At 20.7% G+C, this 19,947-nt stretch overlaps 4 protein-coding genes across 4 annotated transcripts; 1 reads left to right on the forward strand and 3 right to left on the reverse strand.

Annotated features, from left to right (window-relative positions):
- The first annotated feature begins 780 nt into the window (after nucleotides 1-780).
- On the forward strand, nucleotides 781-5,975 carry LOC128953333 (lithocholate 6-beta-hydroxylase-like). Its single transcript, XM_054298819.1, has 4 exons — nucleotides 781-836; nucleotides 1,730-2,454; nucleotides 2,986-3,708; nucleotides 5,968-5,975. The coding sequence occupies exons 1-4, from the start codon at nucleotides 781-783 to the stop codon at nucleotides 5,973-5,975; spliced, it is 1,512 nt and encodes a 503-aa protein (XP_054154794.1).
- Nucleotides 5,976-7,617: 1,642 nt separating this feature from the next.
- On the reverse strand, nucleotides 7,618-9,920 carry LOC128953334 (uncharacterized). Its single transcript, XM_054298820.1, has 5 exons — nucleotides 9,889-9,920; nucleotides 9,242-9,671; nucleotides 8,930-9,052; nucleotides 8,544-8,700; nucleotides 7,618-8,063 (listed from the first exon to the last, which is right to left on the reverse strand). Exons 2-5 carry the CDS (start codon nucleotides 9,602-9,604, stop codon nucleotides 7,618-7,620), a joined length of 1,089 nt encoding a protein of 362 aa, XP_054154795.1. The 5' UTR covers nucleotides 9,605-9,671; nucleotides 9,889-9,920.
- Nucleotides 9,921-10,844: 924 nt separating this feature from the next.
- LOC128953335 (cytochrome P450 3A8-like) lies at nucleotides 10,845-16,280 on the reverse strand. The gene is made up of 6 exons (XM_054298821.1): nucleotides 16,276-16,280; nucleotides 14,067-14,216; nucleotides 13,817-13,994; nucleotides 12,906-13,262; nucleotides 12,102-12,651; nucleotides 10,845-11,194 (listed from the first exon to the last, which is right to left on the reverse strand). The coding sequence occupies exons 1-6, from the start codon at nucleotides 16,278-16,280 to the stop codon at nucleotides 10,845-10,847; spliced, it is 1,590 nt and encodes a 529-aa protein (XP_054154796.1).
- A 1,348-nt stretch (nucleotides 16,281-17,628) lies between these two features.
- On the reverse strand, nucleotides 17,629-18,918 carry LOC128953336 (uncharacterized oxidoreductase MexAM1_META1p0182-like). The gene is made up of 3 exons (XM_054298823.1): nucleotides 18,457-18,918; nucleotides 18,270-18,376; nucleotides 17,629-17,863 (listed from the first exon to the last, which is right to left on the reverse strand). Exons 1-3 carry the CDS (start codon nucleotides 18,916-18,918, stop codon nucleotides 17,629-17,631), a joined length of 804 nt encoding a protein of 267 aa, XP_054154798.1.
- Nucleotides 18,919-19,947: the final 1,029 nt, after the last annotated feature.

A 19,947-nucleotide genomic window follows, 5' to 3' on the forward strand; every position in this document is an offset into this window, starting at 1 on the left:
TTTAGTAATTTATTTTTGAAAACATATTTTTTGTTTGTTTCATTCAAGTCGTCATTATTGTCATAAAATTGTTTTTTTTATATTAAAAATAAAATAAAAAGTCATTAAGAAATTTTAATAATTAATAAAAATATGTATTATTATTAATATACTGTATATATATATATATTAATATTAAACAAACAAATTTGAAAAATTATTGAATAAAAATAAATAGTAAGAAAGTTATTCAAAAAATAAAAAATTATAAATTTGTTTTAAATACTAAAAGTCATTGAATAATTTTTTTTAAAAAAATAAATTAATTATAAGACAATACTTTATTAATAATAATTATAATATTATTATTATTATTACTTTATAAGTTTGTATATCTATCAGTAGATATTTAACTACACTTATGTATAGATATTAAATTAATTAATTAATAATAATAATTTAATTAAATTTTTTTTATAAAATAATTAAAACTATAAAAAATTAGTTCAATTTAAATTCTTTTTATTAAAAAAAACTATGATTTTTATTTTAATAATTGCAATTATAACTATAATTGCTTTAATAGGTAATAGTATAATAATTTATTTATTTTTTTAAATTGACTATTAATTTAAAGTTATTTATGTATTTATATTTTCATGATTTTTTAATTTTATTTTTTTTTTGTTAAAACTATTAGTATATAAAAATCATTTAAATAATGTCAACTATTGGAATCAATTGGGTATAAATGGACCTAGACCATTGCCACTAATTGGAAATATTAGAGAAATTTTACAAATGAAATATGATATACCCTGGTCAAAACAATATGGAAAACAATCTGGTATCTATGGGTAAATAAAAATTTAAAAAAATTAATTTAATTTACAATTTATATTTATATTATCAATATATACAGTAATATCATATATATATATACTGTATAAAAGTTTAAATTTAAGTAATATAGTGTGCAGTTAACCTTACGCTAAGCAAGGTAACTTAGTTAATACAATTATCTTATATTAGTTAAATTATATAAAGTACCCTGGCTAAAGCATTAAATAATATTATTCAAATTTAAACTTGTAAGTGGCATAAACTGTATATATAAATAGTATATATATATATATATATACAGCAAGTACTGTAAACAGTATAACAAAAATAATTTAACTAAAATTTTTCATTGGTAGCTAGTAGAAATTATTAAAAAAAATATTAGTTTTAATTAGCATTAACTAAACACACAATTTAGGGGTGAACATTTTTGTTTATTGCATTTTTAAACGACAATTTTTGCATAATTCGAGTAAATTCCCACTAAATTCCCACTAAATTCCCACTCAATTCCCACTCAAATCCCACTCAAATCCCACTCAAATCCCACTCAAATCCCACTCAAATCCCACTCAAATCCCACTCAAATCCCACTCAAATCCCACTCAAATCCAACTCAAATCCAACTCAAATCCCACTCAAATCCCACTCAAATCCCACTCAAATCCCACTCAAATCCCACTCAAATCCCACTCAAATCCCACTCAAATCCCACTCAAATCCCACTCAAATCCCACTCAAATCCCACTCAAATCCCACTCAAATCCCACTCAAATCCCACTCAAATCCCACTCAAATCCCACTCAAATCCCACTCAAATCCCACTCAAATCCCACTCAAATCCCAAATAAATTCTTTATACTATATATATATAAAAATATATATATAATTTTTTTTGTGTGGACAGCCTATTTGAATTTGACACACCCGTCCTAACCGTATGCGACTTTCAATTGGCCCACAAAATACTGGTCAAACATTACGACCAATTTGATCGATTGGATTTCAATTGGCCGTCGGAAATGTCCAAATGTATATGTTTTCTCAATCGTGATATTCAACGTTGGAAACAAGTTCGGTCAAAGACAACCATACTGTTCAATACGGCCCGTATGCGCATAATGTACGACCAGGTCATAGACCAGTGTTCGGCAAATTTTTGCCGACATTTATCGGAAAACATTGGACCGGATAAACAATTTTCAATTAAATCGGAAATATCTCGACTATGTTTGGATATATTTCTGGCCAATGCATTCAGTTTGGACAGTCGTATGGGTAACTATGGCGACGACAACGAGTCGGACGAGCGGCAAAAATATTGGTCAATGATGTCCGTCGGTCTCCAACTGGAAGGTGAAGTATTGTGGCGTGAATTGAATGTCCGTATGCCTGGATATGTCCAACGGTTGGCCAATTGGTGGACGGGTAGTAATTTAGATAAATCGTTTGATAAATTAGAAAAATTGATTAGCAGTTATGTTGTCCAGCGATTAGTGGACAATGAAAATAATCGGCAAATAAATGTCGGCAATGATGATGATGATGATGATGATAATGACCACAACAACGATAATAATAATAAAAATTTAGATACTGTCGGCTTGTATTTAAAATTGGTCGATAAAAATGGTGATTAAATTATTTTTATTTTTTTTTGTTAAAAATATTTATTAGATATAAATAAATAATTTAATTTATTATTTATTTAATATTAATTAATATATTAATTAATATACTATTTAATATATTACTTATTATATTTAATATATTAGATAATATATTATTTAATATATTTTATTTATTATATTTTATTTAATATATTATTTAATATATTATTTAATATATTATTTAATATATTATTTAATATATTATTTAATATATTATTTAATATATTATTTAATATATTATTTAATATATTATTTAATATATTATTTAATATATTATTTAATATATTATTTAATATATTATTTAATATATTATTTAATATATTATTTAATATATTATTTAATATATTATTTAATATATTATTTAATATATTATTTAATATATTATTTAATATATTATTTAATATATTATTTAATATATTATTTAATATATTATTTAATATATTATATTTAATATATTAAAACTAAAATAATTTTTTTATATATCTGTTAACAGTTAGCGTATCGGATCCGATAAGTGTCCGATTTTTATCCTACTATCTGATACTACTATTTCAGGGACTACTAAGCGGTATAACCGAAATACTAAGCGATATGATTATACATTTGGCCCGTTATCCTAGTGTACAGTCAAAACTATTTGACGAATTGGTGGACGCATTAGAAACTAGTGGTGAACAACTAGTGGACGACATAACCACAACAACAACTACGGGATCATTGAATAGTCGCCGTAAGCTATCCTATGATGTATTAATACACTTGCCATACATGGATGCCGTCATCAAAGAACTGTTGCGATTGAATCCGCATGTCCTGCGACTGAGTCGGCTGTTCAGCGGTAGCCCAGCAGATAGTGTGGCATCAAATCTGATACCGGGTCTGAAACTGAAACCCGGCGACCGATTGGATATCCAACTATCGGCCGTACATATGTCTGATGAACTGTTTCCCGATCCCTATCAGTTCAATCCCGATCGGTTCCTGGACCCGGTTAGCTTGCGGCGGCTAAACAAACTGGATCCCGCTGGGCTGATGTTTTTCGGTTTGGGTCCCCAGATGTGTGTCGGTACCCGTTTGGCTATGCTTGTTATTAAGTCATCGTTGGCCCATATGCTCTACAATTTTCAACTATATATACCGCATATCGATGACCGATCCCGACCCGAATGGTGCGACCAATTTGATAATATACCCGAATATTTTTATGAAAAAAAATGCTGTATTAAAATCAATAAATAAATAAACTAAGTAATTTGGTTTTGTTAAAAAATAATAAAAATAAAAATTAGGAATGTGTGGAGTAGAGGGGTAGGGGGTGTGAAATATTGGTGTATGTGTGTGTGTGTGTGTGTGTGTGTGTGTGTGTGTGTGTGTAGTAGTAGTAGTAGTAGTAGTAGTAGTAGTAGTAGTAGTAGTAGTAGTAGTAGTAGTAGTAGTGGTAATAGTAGTAGTAGTAGTAGTAGTAGTTGTTGTTGTAGTAGTAGTAGTAGTAGTTGTTGTTGTTGTTGTTGTTGTTGTTGTTGTTGTAGTAGTAGTAGTAGTTGTTGTTGTAGTAGTAGTAGTAGTAGTTGTTGTTGTTGTTGTTGTTGTTGTAGTAGTAGTAGTAGTAGTAGTAGTAGTAGTAATAGTAGTAGTAGTAGTAGTTGTTGTTATAGTAGTAGTAGTAGTAGTTGTTGTTGTTGTTGTTGTTGTTGTAGTAGTAGTAGTAGTAGTAGTAGTAGTAGTAGTAGTAATAACATAGAAAATCTTTAATTGAATTATTATTATATGAGTTTTTATTTTTTTATTTATTTAATTAGAATTTTATTAATTAAACTAAATAAAAATTACATTTGATAAAATATTAGATTTAAAAATTACAAATATTTATTTATTTATTTATTTTTTAATAATATAGTTGTTTAATACACTTTTTTCTTTTTAAAAATTAAAATAATATTAAACGTAATAAAATAATATTTTTTTAAAAAACAAAGTTTTATGTATGATTTTTTTGAATAAAATTAAATTAATGTAAACTTATTATTAGTCAAGTAATTATAGATTTACAATTTTATTATTTTTTTATTATTATTATTTATAAATATTTAATTGAATAATCCTACAATTAATATAACTATAAATATTTTACTAATTTAAAAACAAAAAAAAAATAATAAATTGAATGTAAAATCAAAATTATAACTAATTATATAACTAACATATAAAAAATAAAATTTTATATTTATACTTTATTTTATTAATTTCAATTAGAAAATTAGATTAGTAATTATTTTTTTTAGATATATATATATAATTAAAATATTTATAGTTTTTTATTAACTTAAAATTTAATTTTAATGTATAATTTTGTTAATCTAGTATTATTATTATTGTTATATGTTAGTATCTATGTTTATTTTTAATTTGAACAAATATATATATATTTAATTTTTATATTTTAAAAGTTTTACATATTTCTACATATTTTAACTCTTAAGTTTTATTGAAATTTATTTTACTGTTTTTTTAAATAAGATAATTTTATTTGCCATATATAAGATAGTAGTCATATAAAAAATAGTCTATACATTATCTAATATTAATTACTAACTAAAAAATTTTAAAAATTTTCTATATTTAATATATACAGCTATTTTTGATGACTCGAAAAAAAAATTTATCGACACGTTTTAGTAATTTTTATTTTCAGTAAAATTTTATCAAAGATATTAAAATAAATAAATATAATTATTTTTAAAAATTATTTATAAATTTATATATTATTCAAGTCATTAAAAAATAAATTCCTGTATAAATTTTATTATAGACATTTTTTGATGACTTGAATAAAAATATTTCGACACATTTATAAAAAAATTTTATTTTACTATAATTAATTATGTATATAAAATCTAAATATTAAAAAGTCATCAAAAAAATTTCTAAAATTAATTATTATACAGGAATTGTTTTTTTAAATATCTTGAAAATATATATTTAATTATTAATACAGTTATTATATATCTTGTATTAAAAAAAAAATATGATTAATAAAATTAATTTTTTACAACACTAACAAACATTGAATATAATTTACATTTAAAATAAAAAAATATATAATGAGCTGTTTTCTATATTTTTTTAAAATATTTAAAGTTGTTTTAATAAAAAAATTAATTAAAATCAATCATGACCAAGGTTTTAAAATTCAATTGAAATAAAATAATTAATCATAATATTTAAATAGTAATATATAAATAAAATTATTATTATTATTATTAATGACATATATTATATAAAATTTAAAAAACTTTACTATAACTTTTAATTGATGTTTTTACTAAAAAAGTTATCTTGTACATTATTATACTAAATTAAGACATTAAATATTAATATCAATAGCATTTACATTGAAATTTTTATAATTAAGTAATAATTAATTAATTATTTGTAGTTTAAAATTTTTTTTTTACTAAAAATTTCATGTTTTTAGCTTACTAATAATATAATGTTTACTATGACATCTAGTAAATAAAATTATTTAAAAAAAAAATTATTAAAACTTTAATTAATATTTTTATTATTGAATAAGTTAATCAATTAAGATAATCTTGTACATTAATATATTAAAACTAATTAATAAATACCACTAATTGAAAAAATTTTCATTAAAAAAATTGTAAATTTAATTTTATATAAACTAATTATTTACATTTATATTTAGTATATAACTTAAAATACAGTACATTATGACATATAGTATATACATAATTTAAAAAGTCTATTATAATCAATAAAATATTTTAATTTAAATAATTATTAATTTAAATAATTAATAATTAATTTTTAAAAATGTTTTTATTAAATCAATTAAGTAAAACTTGTACATTATTACTCTGAAAACAATTAGTTAATACTAATATTTATTAAATTTTAAACATAATTTTAGTTTATAATTTTAAATAAACAGATTATCGATAGTTTTTTAATAAATTAACTTTAAAATGTAATATACAGTACATTATGACATCTAGTATATAGAATTTAAAAAGTTTATTATAATCAATAAAAATAATTTAATTAAAATAATTATTATATTTTAATATTTTTATTAAATCAATCAAATTAAACTCGTACATTATTATAGTGAAAACAATTAGTTAATACTAATATTTATTTAATTATTGTCAAAATTTAAAAACTTATTTTTAAAATAACAAATAATTCATAATTTTGTTTATTAAATAAATGTGATGTACATCTATTATATAAAATTAAAAAAAAGATAAAATTATAAAATTATTTTTTATTAAATAATTAAATAATTAAATCAGTTAATCAGTAATCTTGTACATTATTATATTGAAAACATATTGTTAATAAAAATATTAATCAAATTTTTAAAAAAAATTTAATTTATAATATTAAATAACCAAATTATTCGCAAAATTTTAAGTAAATGAATTAAAATCTAATATATATTTTGACATCAATTATGTAAAATTAAATAATTGTTTTTATTAAATAATTGAATCAATTAAGTTAATCTTGTAAATTATTATATTCATAAAACAGTTAGTTAATACTAATATTTATTAAATTTTTATCAATATCTTAAAATATATAATTTTAAATTAATTAATTATTAATAATTTTGTTTTTAATTATGATAACTTTAAATGTTATATTATGGTTTATTGTGACATATATCATACAGTTAGATATAATTATAAAAGTTATTATATTTAAAAAAAATATATATATATATAATGTTTTGGATATTTTGGATGCGACCGAAATTTTTTTTATCTATACTTAGTTTATTTTTTTTTGAAAATATTATTTATAGTTTATATATATATAAACTATAAATTATATTTTCAAAAAAAAAATAAATTTATTTAGTATTTTTTAAAAAGATAAATCCACAATAATTATCTCAATTTATTTTATTATTATTTTTTTTAACAAATAGGAAAGTAATTTAATTCCTCTAATATCCTTTAATAATAATTTAATTTAATTTAATTAATTTAATTTAATACATTCGGTATATAATGGATAACAACAACAAAAAAAATATAATAAAATATTTTTTTTTAAATTTTAGTTTTTAGTTTTTTTTGTTAAAAATAATACAATTCTATTTAGAATTTTTTAAATATCTTTGTTGTAAATCGTTATATTGAATTAGGACTAATTGGGCGACAATTTTCCTATCATTAGTAGACGTTTGCAATTGTTTTCGACAAATATCTTCAATACTTGTAAATAGTTTATCGATATAATCGCAAAACTCTTGTTTCATATTCAACTCGTTGTAAACCATTTCAATCCTATCGACGGCTAACTGATTGTCTGAACCTAAACCATAATTGTCTAATAGTATCGATCGTTGTTCACTAGTAGCCAATTGAAGGGCCCGTACGTAAAGCCAACTGCATTTGCCTTCGGCTATATCGGTGCCATTGGTTTCGATATAGATATCCGAATAATCGTTGAACGAACCGATAAATCGGGAAAATTTTTGTATGATTTCCTCCAATACTTGTCTGTTTTGGCGATCAGTTTCACCAATGGCTGCCAATACTGTATCGATAGAAATAATAATTAAATAAATAAATAAATAATAATTAAATAAATAAATAATAATAATTAAATAAATAAATAATAATAATTAAATAAATAAATAAATAATAATAATTAAATAAATAAATAAATAATAATAATTAAATAAATAAATAATAATAATTTAAATAAATAAATAATAATAATTAAATAAATAATAATAATTAAATAAATAATAATAATTAAATAAATAATAATAATTAAATAAATAATAATAATTAAATAAATAATAATAATTAAATAAATAATAATAATTAAATAAATAATAATAATTAAATAAATAATAATAATTAAATAAATAATAATAATTAAATAAATAATAATAATTAAATAAATAATAATAATTAAATAAATAATAATAATTAAATAAATAAATAATAATAATTAAAAATTAAATTATAAGCTATATAATTATTATTATTAGCATTTAACAAAATGGACCTAGTCTAAACGATGCTAATACTGAAAACCAGGCTATCTTGTAATAGTTAATAGTTGACCAACAATTATAAGTAAATTGATCTAATTGAGCATGCTTGTTTGTCGCTTTTGTATTCATCAAGTCCATTGACTGACCAATTGCTACTTTTTCGATAATCTATGATTTTTTTTTAAAATTAAAAATTTAGTAAGTAAAAATATAATTGAACATTTTTTAATTAATTAAAATTTTATCTTAATATATAAAGGCAATATATTCGTATTAATATATTTGAATATATATGTGTGAAAACTTGAATTACTATTACTATAAATAAAATCTATAAATTTTTTAATGTTATATATAATACATATATATATATATTTATTTATATACTGTATTATACCTCATGAAGACATTCAACAATATCCATATAATTTTGGTGTCCCTTAAAGTAATGTTTAGCCATTTTAAACATTAGTGATAATATCAGTGTAGAATCGTTTAGGGCTATCATTCCTACATCAGGCTATAATTTTGTACAAAAAAGATTAATTAATTAATTAATTAATTAATTATTACTTAATAAATATAATAATTATTATTATATATTAACAATTAACAAATTTGATTATATAAAAAAAAAATTTATATCATATTTGAAAAAAATATTGAATAAAAATAATAATAATTTTTTTTATAAAAAAAAATTAATTACCAATAAATGCCAACAAGTTTTGCCAAATCTTTTAGTTGATTGATCGACAATATCGTCGATTAATAGAAAATAAATTATCATCAACTGGTTTATCCAACCCAATGCTATATGTTGATCATCGGACAGTTGGTTTTGTAGTAGTGGTGGTCGTCCACCACAATCACCCGGTGCTTGTTGTCCACCACCACAACCATCATCATTGGCCAGCAAATTGTAAAATATATAGATATAGCCGCCGCCGATATCTATTTTCCGATGATAATTATAATCAATTAGTCTACTAATCCATTGGCCGACATCCCTGAGCTGATTGTTGGGTTCGTTGTCAGTATTGATCAATTGATTATCAATGAATTCAGTCATCAGTTTATTAAATTTTTTTAGAAATTTCTGGCGATTTTCATAATCAAATGTTTTGTTAAATGTTTCGCTATTGAAAAATATAAATAATAGTAATAATAATTATTATTATTTTAATGTTATATTAGTTATTAATAATTATCTATACATCAAATAGTTATGAAAATGCTTAAATAAAATTTTAATATTATGTGATTTTTTTTTGTTTTTATAAAAAAATAAAATTATTAATAATTATTAAAAACTAAAAATAGTTTAATTAAAATTAATTATAAATATTTATTTACCCGCAAAATGATTCAATTTGATTTGACAAATTATAAGCCATTATTTTTAGTTATAATAGTTAAATAATAAAAATTATTTTTTTTAAAACAAATTTTTTTTAATTATAAAATTCTATAATAATTTTTATATAAATATAAATTGATGTTTTAGATACCAGAAAAAATTATTAGATTTTTTTTTATTTAGTAATACATAGAATTTATATACTTTGATAATAATAAAAAATATTTGAAGTTATTTCAAAAATGTGTTATATGATTGAGCATTTTTATTTAAAAAATAAAAAAAAAACAATTTATTTAAGGCATTAATTTATTTTTAATAACGATGATTTGAAAATTTTGAACAAATAAAATATATACACAAACACACACACATATACAGGTTAACATACACATACATACCCACACACACACACATTTTAACATACACATACATACCCACATACAAACATACATACATACAAACATACAGACACATATTAACATACATACAGACAAACACACACACATACATATTAACATACATACAGACAAACACACCCACCCACCCACACACCTACATACATACATACAAACACACACACTAACAGATTAAAATAGATATACAGTATATACCCACCCACCCACACACATACACACACACCCAGACACATACTAAAGTATTTCATATAACTATTAAATTTAATGCTTTTACTAAATAATGCTTCAAGATTCACTAAAAAAATATAAAATATTAATAATTGAATAATTAAATATTTTTATTTTTTTTTTTTTTTAAATATAATAATAAACAGTATAACTAATTGATAATTTAGTAAATTTTAATAATAATAATACAAAAACAAATTATATTTCATACATAAATCATAATAATTTTTAATAATTAATAATAATATTTTTGATATTTAACTAACTTATAGATAATTTAATTTATTATTTTTAGTTTTATAGTTTTAATTTCTCAATTCAATGCCAATATTAAGCGGTTTTAAATTAAGCAAAAATTGCATAATCTGTGGTTTCGGTTGCAAATTGGTTTCGGGTGTCCGATAAAAATGATATTTATTAACCAAATAGACAACCGCTGTCTTAGTTTCCATCAGTGCAAACCTCATGGCCACACAATTTCTCGGTCCCAAACCAAACGGCATATACGTATAGGGAACCAATCGATCACGATTTTCGGGCATAAACCGGTCGGGTTTCCAACAGTCGGGTTCGGGATAATAGTCGGGATTGTGATGCAATGTTTCGATATCGAAGCTAACATTCATGCCTTTCGGTATTTTTAAGCCAATACTCTCTATTTTTATTTAATTTTTTTTTTAAAAAAAATAATGTTTTTAAAACAACAACAAAATTAAATAATAATCATTTTTAGTTTAATAAAGTTAAAAAAAGCAACCACACCACCCTAACAACCCTAACACACAACTATCCCACCATTTCCTAAACTCCCATACCTCTAAGCACTCTAAGGTAAGTAATGCCAAAAACAACAACAACAAAAAAAACTATATAAAACATAATATGACTCCACACCATCCCAACACCTAACTTAACACACTACTATCTAACCCTAAACACCCCACCCCACCACCAATTCCTAACCTCCCACACCCTACCCCAACCCACCAACGCTCACTGCAACACACAATTATAAAAATATAAATTTTACTGTTTTTCACGAATTCCTGAAAGGAATACGTATATGCATTCTAAAAGTCTGTCCGTCTGTCCGTCTGTCTGTCTGTCCCACGAGGACATAGGTTCGAATCCAGGCTCCGCTACAAAAATCTTTTTTGATTTTTTTTGATTTTTTTTTGTTTTTTTTTCTTTTTTAGGTTAAGGAGATCGTATGGGAATGCTTTTGAAGCATTTTCAACTGTTTTTTTTATTTTTATTTTAAATTTTTCCTTTTTAAGTTAAGGAATTCGTGTGGAAATGCTTTTAAAGCATTCTCAACTGGTTTTAATAATACATTTTAAAAACAATTTAAAAAACTAAGTTAAGTAATGCTAACAATTAAAAAAAATATATAAATCATAATATAATACCATATCATACCTTACCTAAAACACTAATATCTAACCCCAGTCACCCCACCCTACCCCACCACCACCAATTCCTAACTTTCCACACCCACCCAACTCCTCCCCCCCCCAAAAAAAACAAAGCCCAGGTAGGTAATAAATAAAAATTTGTTATACCAATAGTATAATCTTGATTAGCTATACGTGTGAAATAAGCGGCCGGATTGTATAGCCGTAGTGTTTCGGCAATACAGGCCTCCAGATATGACATTTTACCAATGGTTTCGTAATCGTATCGGCCGTTTAGCCGACGAATTTCGTCAAACAATTTTTGCTGACAATCCTCGTCCAGTGCCAGCCTATAGAACAGTAGCGATAGTAGAGAACCGGTAGTTTCGTAGCCGGCAACAAAAAATACATAACTCGACGCCAATACGTCCGTATCGGTAATGTCTATCAACTTGTTGTTGTTGTTGGTATTACTAGTTTTGTCATTAGTGTCGTCCGATTGGCCGTAAATTTCTTTACTACTGTCGTCGACACCATTACTACTACTACTACTACTACGTGTACTACTACTACCATTGACATCCAGTTCCTCATCATTAGTATCCATGCATTTGTCTTTAGCGTCCAAAATCAGTTGCAAATAATCAACAGGTTTTTGTTGTTGTTGTTGTTGTTGCTTAACATCACTAGACTTTCGTTTAGCTATAATTGATTGGATCTGAAAATAAAGTAAAACACCAAAAAAAAAATAATTAAACAAATATGAAAATTAGGAATAATAGGAATAATAGGAATAATAGAAATAATAGGAATAATAGGAATAATAGGAATAATAGGAATAATAGGAATAATAGGAATAATAGGAATAATAGGAATAATAGGAATAATAGGAATAATAGGAAAAAATATTTAAAAAAAGTTTTTATTTTTTAATTTATCAGATAATAACCGACTGACTGACAGATAACTGACCGCTTGTGTGAAAAATTTTTCAACCGTCGGATCCGTAAACTTATAGCCGGTTAGCTTCAAAAATCTTTTACCCATCGATAGGATGGCCAGAAACAAAAGCGGTCGCAAACCTACGGCAAACACTTTCTGTGCATTCAATACAAATTCACTGGGTTTCTGGTCATCGTAGGTATCGATTTGTGTACCGAAAGCACAGGCAGCTATTACATCCATTGTCAGACAGCCCATTGTTTTTTTCGTTTCAATAGTCTCCCGGTTCCGGGCTTTTGGTTCCATATATCTATCCAATCGTTGAACACAATCGACAACAATCGGATGCATTGAACGCATTTTACTTGAAGAAAATGTTGGCGATATCTATATAGTATTATTAATTATAATTTTTTTTGTCTTAAAAAATTTTTAATAAAATTTTTGTGTTTTTTTTTTGTGAAAGTGTCTTAAACACCGACGACAATAGCGGCGATGCTTTTTTTAATTCATCAATTTAAATGGTCAACAATAAAATTTAAGTGACCAAGGACAATTTTGTAGATAATTTTATTTAATAACTAAATAAGATTGTAATTGATCATTTATTTTTTAAATTAATTAATTAATTAATTACATGATTAGGCAGATAATTGCAGTCGACTATTATTTTTTTTTAAAAAAATTTAACAGTTAACTATATTTTAAATTTTATAATTTATGCAATTAATTAATTAAAAAAATGTTGCTAATTACAATCTTATTTAATTGTAAAAAAAATAAATAAACATTGTCCTTGGTTACTTTTTTCTATTAAATCCATTGTATTGATGATCAGATAATTGATGAATTAAAAGCATCGCCGCTATCTGTGTCGCTGTTTCAGACTCTCTCTCTCTCTGTTTTTTTTTAATTTTTTTTAATTTTAAAAATTATAATACAATTGATCGCATATTTTTCCATTCATTGGCTTTCATATTAAATAAAGATCTTTCTTGTAATGGATCGACAAAATCAATATCGTTTCGGTCGATAAATACATTAAAGTCTCTGATATTCATTTGTTTGACTAATTGTGGATCAGATATGTTAAGTATGGGTAGACTACCCATATATGTACTGAAAAAATAGTTAAAAATTAAATTTTTTTAGGTGAAAATAATTAATTTTTTTTTAATTAATAGTAAATACCCGTAAACTTTGCCATAAAGTTTATGATTATCCAATAATACTTTGGGTATTGGTTTCAGTAAATTAGTAAATAAATTGCCTAATAATGGTAACGGTTTGGGTCCGGGTATACCACGCGATGACCAATAGTTAAAGTTACGGGTAGTGTAACTGTTTTTTTTATGTATAAATAATTTATTTATATATATATATATTTTTTGGGTAATAAAATTAGTTATCAAACAACAAAAAAAACAATATAAAAAATTTTATTAAATTTGATTACTTACTAATATAAAAATACCAAAATGATAATAATTATTAAGTAAATCATTTTTGTTTGTTTATTATTTTTTATTTGATTAACAACTACTGTATTGATAAACTAAAATCAAAAAAAAATTATTTAAAAAAATATTATTATTATTACTTAAGTTTATTTAGTATATTATAGTAATACTGCTGTTTAATTATTTTTTATTTTTACAAAATAATTAATATTTACATTAATATATATATATATATATATATATATATATATATATATATATATTATAAAGATTTTAATTTTAAAAAAATATAAATTTTATATTAACTTATTATTATTATTATTATAAAAATAATAATTATTATTTAAGTTGTATTTAGTTGATGTATGAGTAATAATAGTGTTAATAATTTTTTTTATTTAATTATTTTTTACTAAACAATTGACATTTTTCAAAATAAAATGTATTTAATAAGATATTTATTTTAATAATAATAATAATAACAATTTGAAGGGCAATAAGTTTAGTTATTTTCCATCACATTATTAATTAAATATTCAAAAATATTTTATCAAAAATTATTTTTTTTAAATCAAAAAAGTAATCATTATAATGCAGAAAATATTTTTTTTATAAATTTTTTTATTATACTAAAAATTCCTTAAAAAATCAATAACTTTTAAGTAAAAAAATATTTGCCTATTTTTTGCTAATTTTTATAATGACTTGAAGCTATATTTTTAGCATTTTTAAAATAAACTAATAATTGATATTTTAATGTTATTGTATATTATGACATCTATTATATAAAATTTTTTTAAAAAACCTAAATACAATTAATTAAATATTTTTTAATTAAATAATTTAATCAATTAAATTAAACTCGTACATTATTATACTGAAAACAATTAGTTAATACTTATATTTAGTTAATAATTATGAAAATTTAAAAACTTATTTTTAAATTAACCAATTATTTGATAATTTTTGTTTATTAACTAAATTTAAATGTGATGTCTATTGTGACATCTATTGATATATAAAATTTTTAAAAAATAAAATTATAAATTAAAAATTGTTTTTATTAAATAATTAAATCAATTAAGTAAAACTCGTACTTTATTATATTAAAAATAAATTTTTAATACAAATATTAATCAAATTTTAAAGAAAATTTTAGATTATAATTTTAAATAAACAAATTATTGTTAAAATTTTTTAATTAAATGACTTAAAATCTAATGTCTATTATGACATCTATTATATAAAATTGAAAAAGTTATTATAATTTAAAAGTTTTTTGGATTAAATAATTGAATCAATTAAATTTATCTTGTACATTATTATATTGAAAAACAATTTGTAATACTAATATTTATTAAATTTTTATCAAAATTTTAAAATATAATTATAAATAAACAAATTATTGATAGTTTTTTAATTAATTAACTTAAATATGTAATATACAGTACATTATGACATCTAGTATTTAAAAATTAAAAAAATTATTATAATTAATAAAATATTTTAATTAAAATAATTATTATATTAAAAAATGTTTTTATTAAATCAATTAATTTAAACTTGTACATTATTATAGTGAAAACAATTAGTTAATACTAATATTTATTTAATTATTATCAAAATTTTAAAAACTTATTATTAAATTAACCAATTATTTGATAATTTTTGTTTATTAAATAAATTGAAATGTGATGTCTATTGTGACATCTATTGTATTATATAAAATTTAAAAATAATTATTAATTAAAAATTGTTTTTATTAAATAATTAAATAAATTAATTTAATCTTGTACATTATTATATTGAAAAACTATTAGTTATTACTAATAGTTATTAAATTTTTATCAATATTTTAAAATATAATTTTAAATAAACTAATTATTCATAATTTTTTTTAATTAGCTAGCTTAAAATATTATATAATGGTTTATTGTGACATCATTATCATACAGTATATAAAATTATAAAAGTTATTATAATTTTTCTTTTAAAAAAATGTTTTTATTAATTAATTAAATCAATTAAGTTAATCTTGTACATTATTATAGTGAAAAACAAATTTTTAATACAAATATTAATCAAATATTAAACAAAATTTTAATTTATGATTTTAAATAAACAAATTATTGACAAATTAAAAAAATATATATAACTATAAATTAAAAATTGTTTTTATTAAATAATTGAATCAATTAAGTTAATCTTGTACATTATTATATTGAAAATCAATTAGTTATTACTAATATTTATTTAATTATTATCAAAATTTTAAAACTTATTTTTAATAAAGCAATAATTCATTTTTTTAATAATTTAATATATATTGTATATTATAATATCAATTATATAAATATTAATAAATTAATTTAAGTATACTTGTTTTATTAAAAAAAATAAATCAATTAAGTTAATCTTGTACATTATTATATTGAAAAACAATTAGTTAATACAAATATTAATTTAATTTTAAACACAATTTTAGATTATAATTTTAAATAAACAAATTATAGACAAATTTTTTTAATTAAATGACTTTAAATCTAATGTATATTATGCCATCTATTATATAAAATTTAAAAAAATAAAAAATTGATTTTATTAAACAATTGAATCAATTAAGTTAATCTTGTACATTATTAATTGAAAACAATTAGTAAATATTAATATTAAACAAAATTTTTATCAATAATTTTAAAATATAATTATAAATAAACTAATTATTGATAATTTATTTTTAAATTAGATATCTTAAAATATTATATAATGGTTTATTGTGACATCTCAGTATATAAAATTATAAAAGTGTAAAATTTTATATTATAAAATATTTTTTTTTAATTTAAATAATTGAATCAATTAGTTAATACTAATATTTAGCAAAAAATTTTTTTTTGCAAAAATCTTAGTTTTAAGTGAACCTCTAATTGATTTTTAAGAAATTTCTTTTATTAAATAACTTAAAATCTAAATTAAAATCTTTAAAAAAAACTTATTAAACTTATTAAATATATTATATAATTTGCATAAATGTAAATTTGCATTAATTAAACAACTAGTTTCATTTATTTATACTAAAATAATAATTGTTTTACAACAACAACAATAACAACATAATTATAAAATATTACAAATATTTTTATAATAAATCAACAACAAAAATAATCATTTAATTAATTAATATAATATCTTAACAATTTAATTGCGATTATATATATATATATATAATTATAACAATTAATATATATAATTAAATAATAATTATATAAAAACATCAATTATTATTATTATAATTATTCGGCCACAATATTAGCGGCAATGTGTCCGCCGTCGACCACCAATAACGTACCGGTTATAAACCCGGCCGTATCATTGCTGGCCAAATAGGCAACACTGTTGGCAATGTCCTCGGGCTGGCCGGGCCTACCGACTGGATATTTTTCGCAAATTTTTTCAATTATTTTGTCCGCTTCCGCCCGAGTTGTGTCCATTGAATGTATGGTTATGTCAGTCAATATGATACCAGTTCTACAATAATAATAATAATAATAATAATAAATAATTGTTAGAAAATCATATATAGAGATATATATATATAAGTCATATATCTATGTCCTATATGTATACATTTTTCTAGCATTTATTATACTGTATATATATATGTCATATATCTATGTCTATATTTATACATTTTGCTAGAAAAATGTATATATATATATATATATATATATATATATATATTAATAATAACTAATTTTTTTAAAAATTAATTACTATATATATTTTTAAAATTTAGTTATTAATACAGTATGGATATTATATATATATATATAATAATTAATTTTAATAATTTAGTTATTATTATTAATAATACTGTATATATATATTCATAGTTAAATAAAAATAATTTTTATTTATAAAAATAAGTCAATACATTATAGCATTAACTCTAATACGTTTCGGTCCCAACTCTGCGGCCATACATTTGGTAAACATATTGACCGATGCTTTAGACATATTATATTGTGAACGACTTGATTGCTAAATCAATAAATAATAAATAATAATAATAATAATAATTAATTAAATATTTATTTATTTAAAAAAAAATTATTTATTACCAATCGTTTTGAATCGACTGACGATATATTGATAATATTACCGCCAGTTTTAGCCAAATATGGGACCGATTTATGTGTCATACAAACAGTTGAATACAAATTGGTTTGCATAATAAAATCAAATGTTTTCATATAATCAGGTTCATCGATAGTCGAAAACCTAACGGTGCCGGCATTGTTGACCAGTATATCCAATTGGCCAAACTTGCGGACAGTTAGCTCAACCAAACGTTGACAATCGTTTTCATTAGTAATATCGCCGACAACTTCCAGAGGTTGTAACTGTTTAGGCGATACATGTATACAATCGTTGGCCACTTTGTGTACACGATCGGCATCACGACCGGTGATGACAACATTGGCACCCGATTTGCTAAACAATAGGGCAATGCCGGCACCGATACCCGAACTCGAACCGGTTATCAGAGCTACCTTTCCAGTGAAATCGTAGTTAAGCGACATTTTTTTGAATGATAATAATTAGTATTATTTTATTTTTATCTTTTTTTAAAAATATATTTTATAAAATCAAATATAATACTAAATTATGATTTTTTTTTAATTTTATTTTTTTTAACTAATAGTTATCTTAAGTAAATATGATAATATATATAAGTATATACTGTATATATAATTAATTTTTTTTAATAAACTTGAAAAAATATTTTATTTTAATTTTCTAGATATATATATATATATATATATATCTGTTTAATGATTAGACACATTTTTTATTGTAGTCAAATATTTTATATATAATTTATTTATAATTTAAAATAAAATTAATATCCTAAATAAATACTTAAATTATAATATATTTTAGAATATATTAATAAATGATTTTTTTTAAATAAAATTAATATAAGTGTTTAGTATTTGTTGTTTTTTAAAATATAATATTGTATGAGATTAATTAAATTTTTAAAATTGTAATTGCTAATATTGATGAATTTTTTAAAAAAAAATAATTATACATATAATTATAAATAATTTTTACATTATATTTATTAAAATTTCAAAACCTTGATAATATAGGGAATATTATATTTATTTAATATTTTATATAATAGATGTCATAATAAAAGTTATACTGTATTATAAAACATATAATAAATATATAAATTTTTTAATAATTATTAATAATTTGTTTATTTAAAATTAATATTTTTATTTTTTTTATTAAAAGTTGATCAATAATAGTTATTACTAATTATTTTACTATAATAATGTACAAGATTAACTTAATTGATTTAATAAAAATATTTTTTTAAAAATAATTTTATATAATAGATGTCATTATAATAGTTATAGTTTGAAATCATATAATTAAAATATATATAAAAAAATTATCAATAATTGGTTTATTTAATATTAAATTTTAAACTTTTTATCAAAATTTTATTATCAATATTATTAATTACTAATTATTTATATATTTTTAAAAAAAAATGTACAAGCTTAACATAATTAATTTATAATAAAAATATTTTT

The sequence above is a fragment of the Oppia nitens genome, unplaced genomic scaffold, assembly GCF_028296485.1.
Source record: "Oppia nitens isolate AA-2021 unplaced genomic scaffold, nextdenovo-longstitch-racon4-pilon3 scaffold21_pilon_pilon_pilon, whole genome shotgun sequence".
NCBI lineage: Eukaryota > Metazoa > Arthropoda > Arachnida > Sarcoptiformes > Oppiidae > Oppia > Oppia nitens.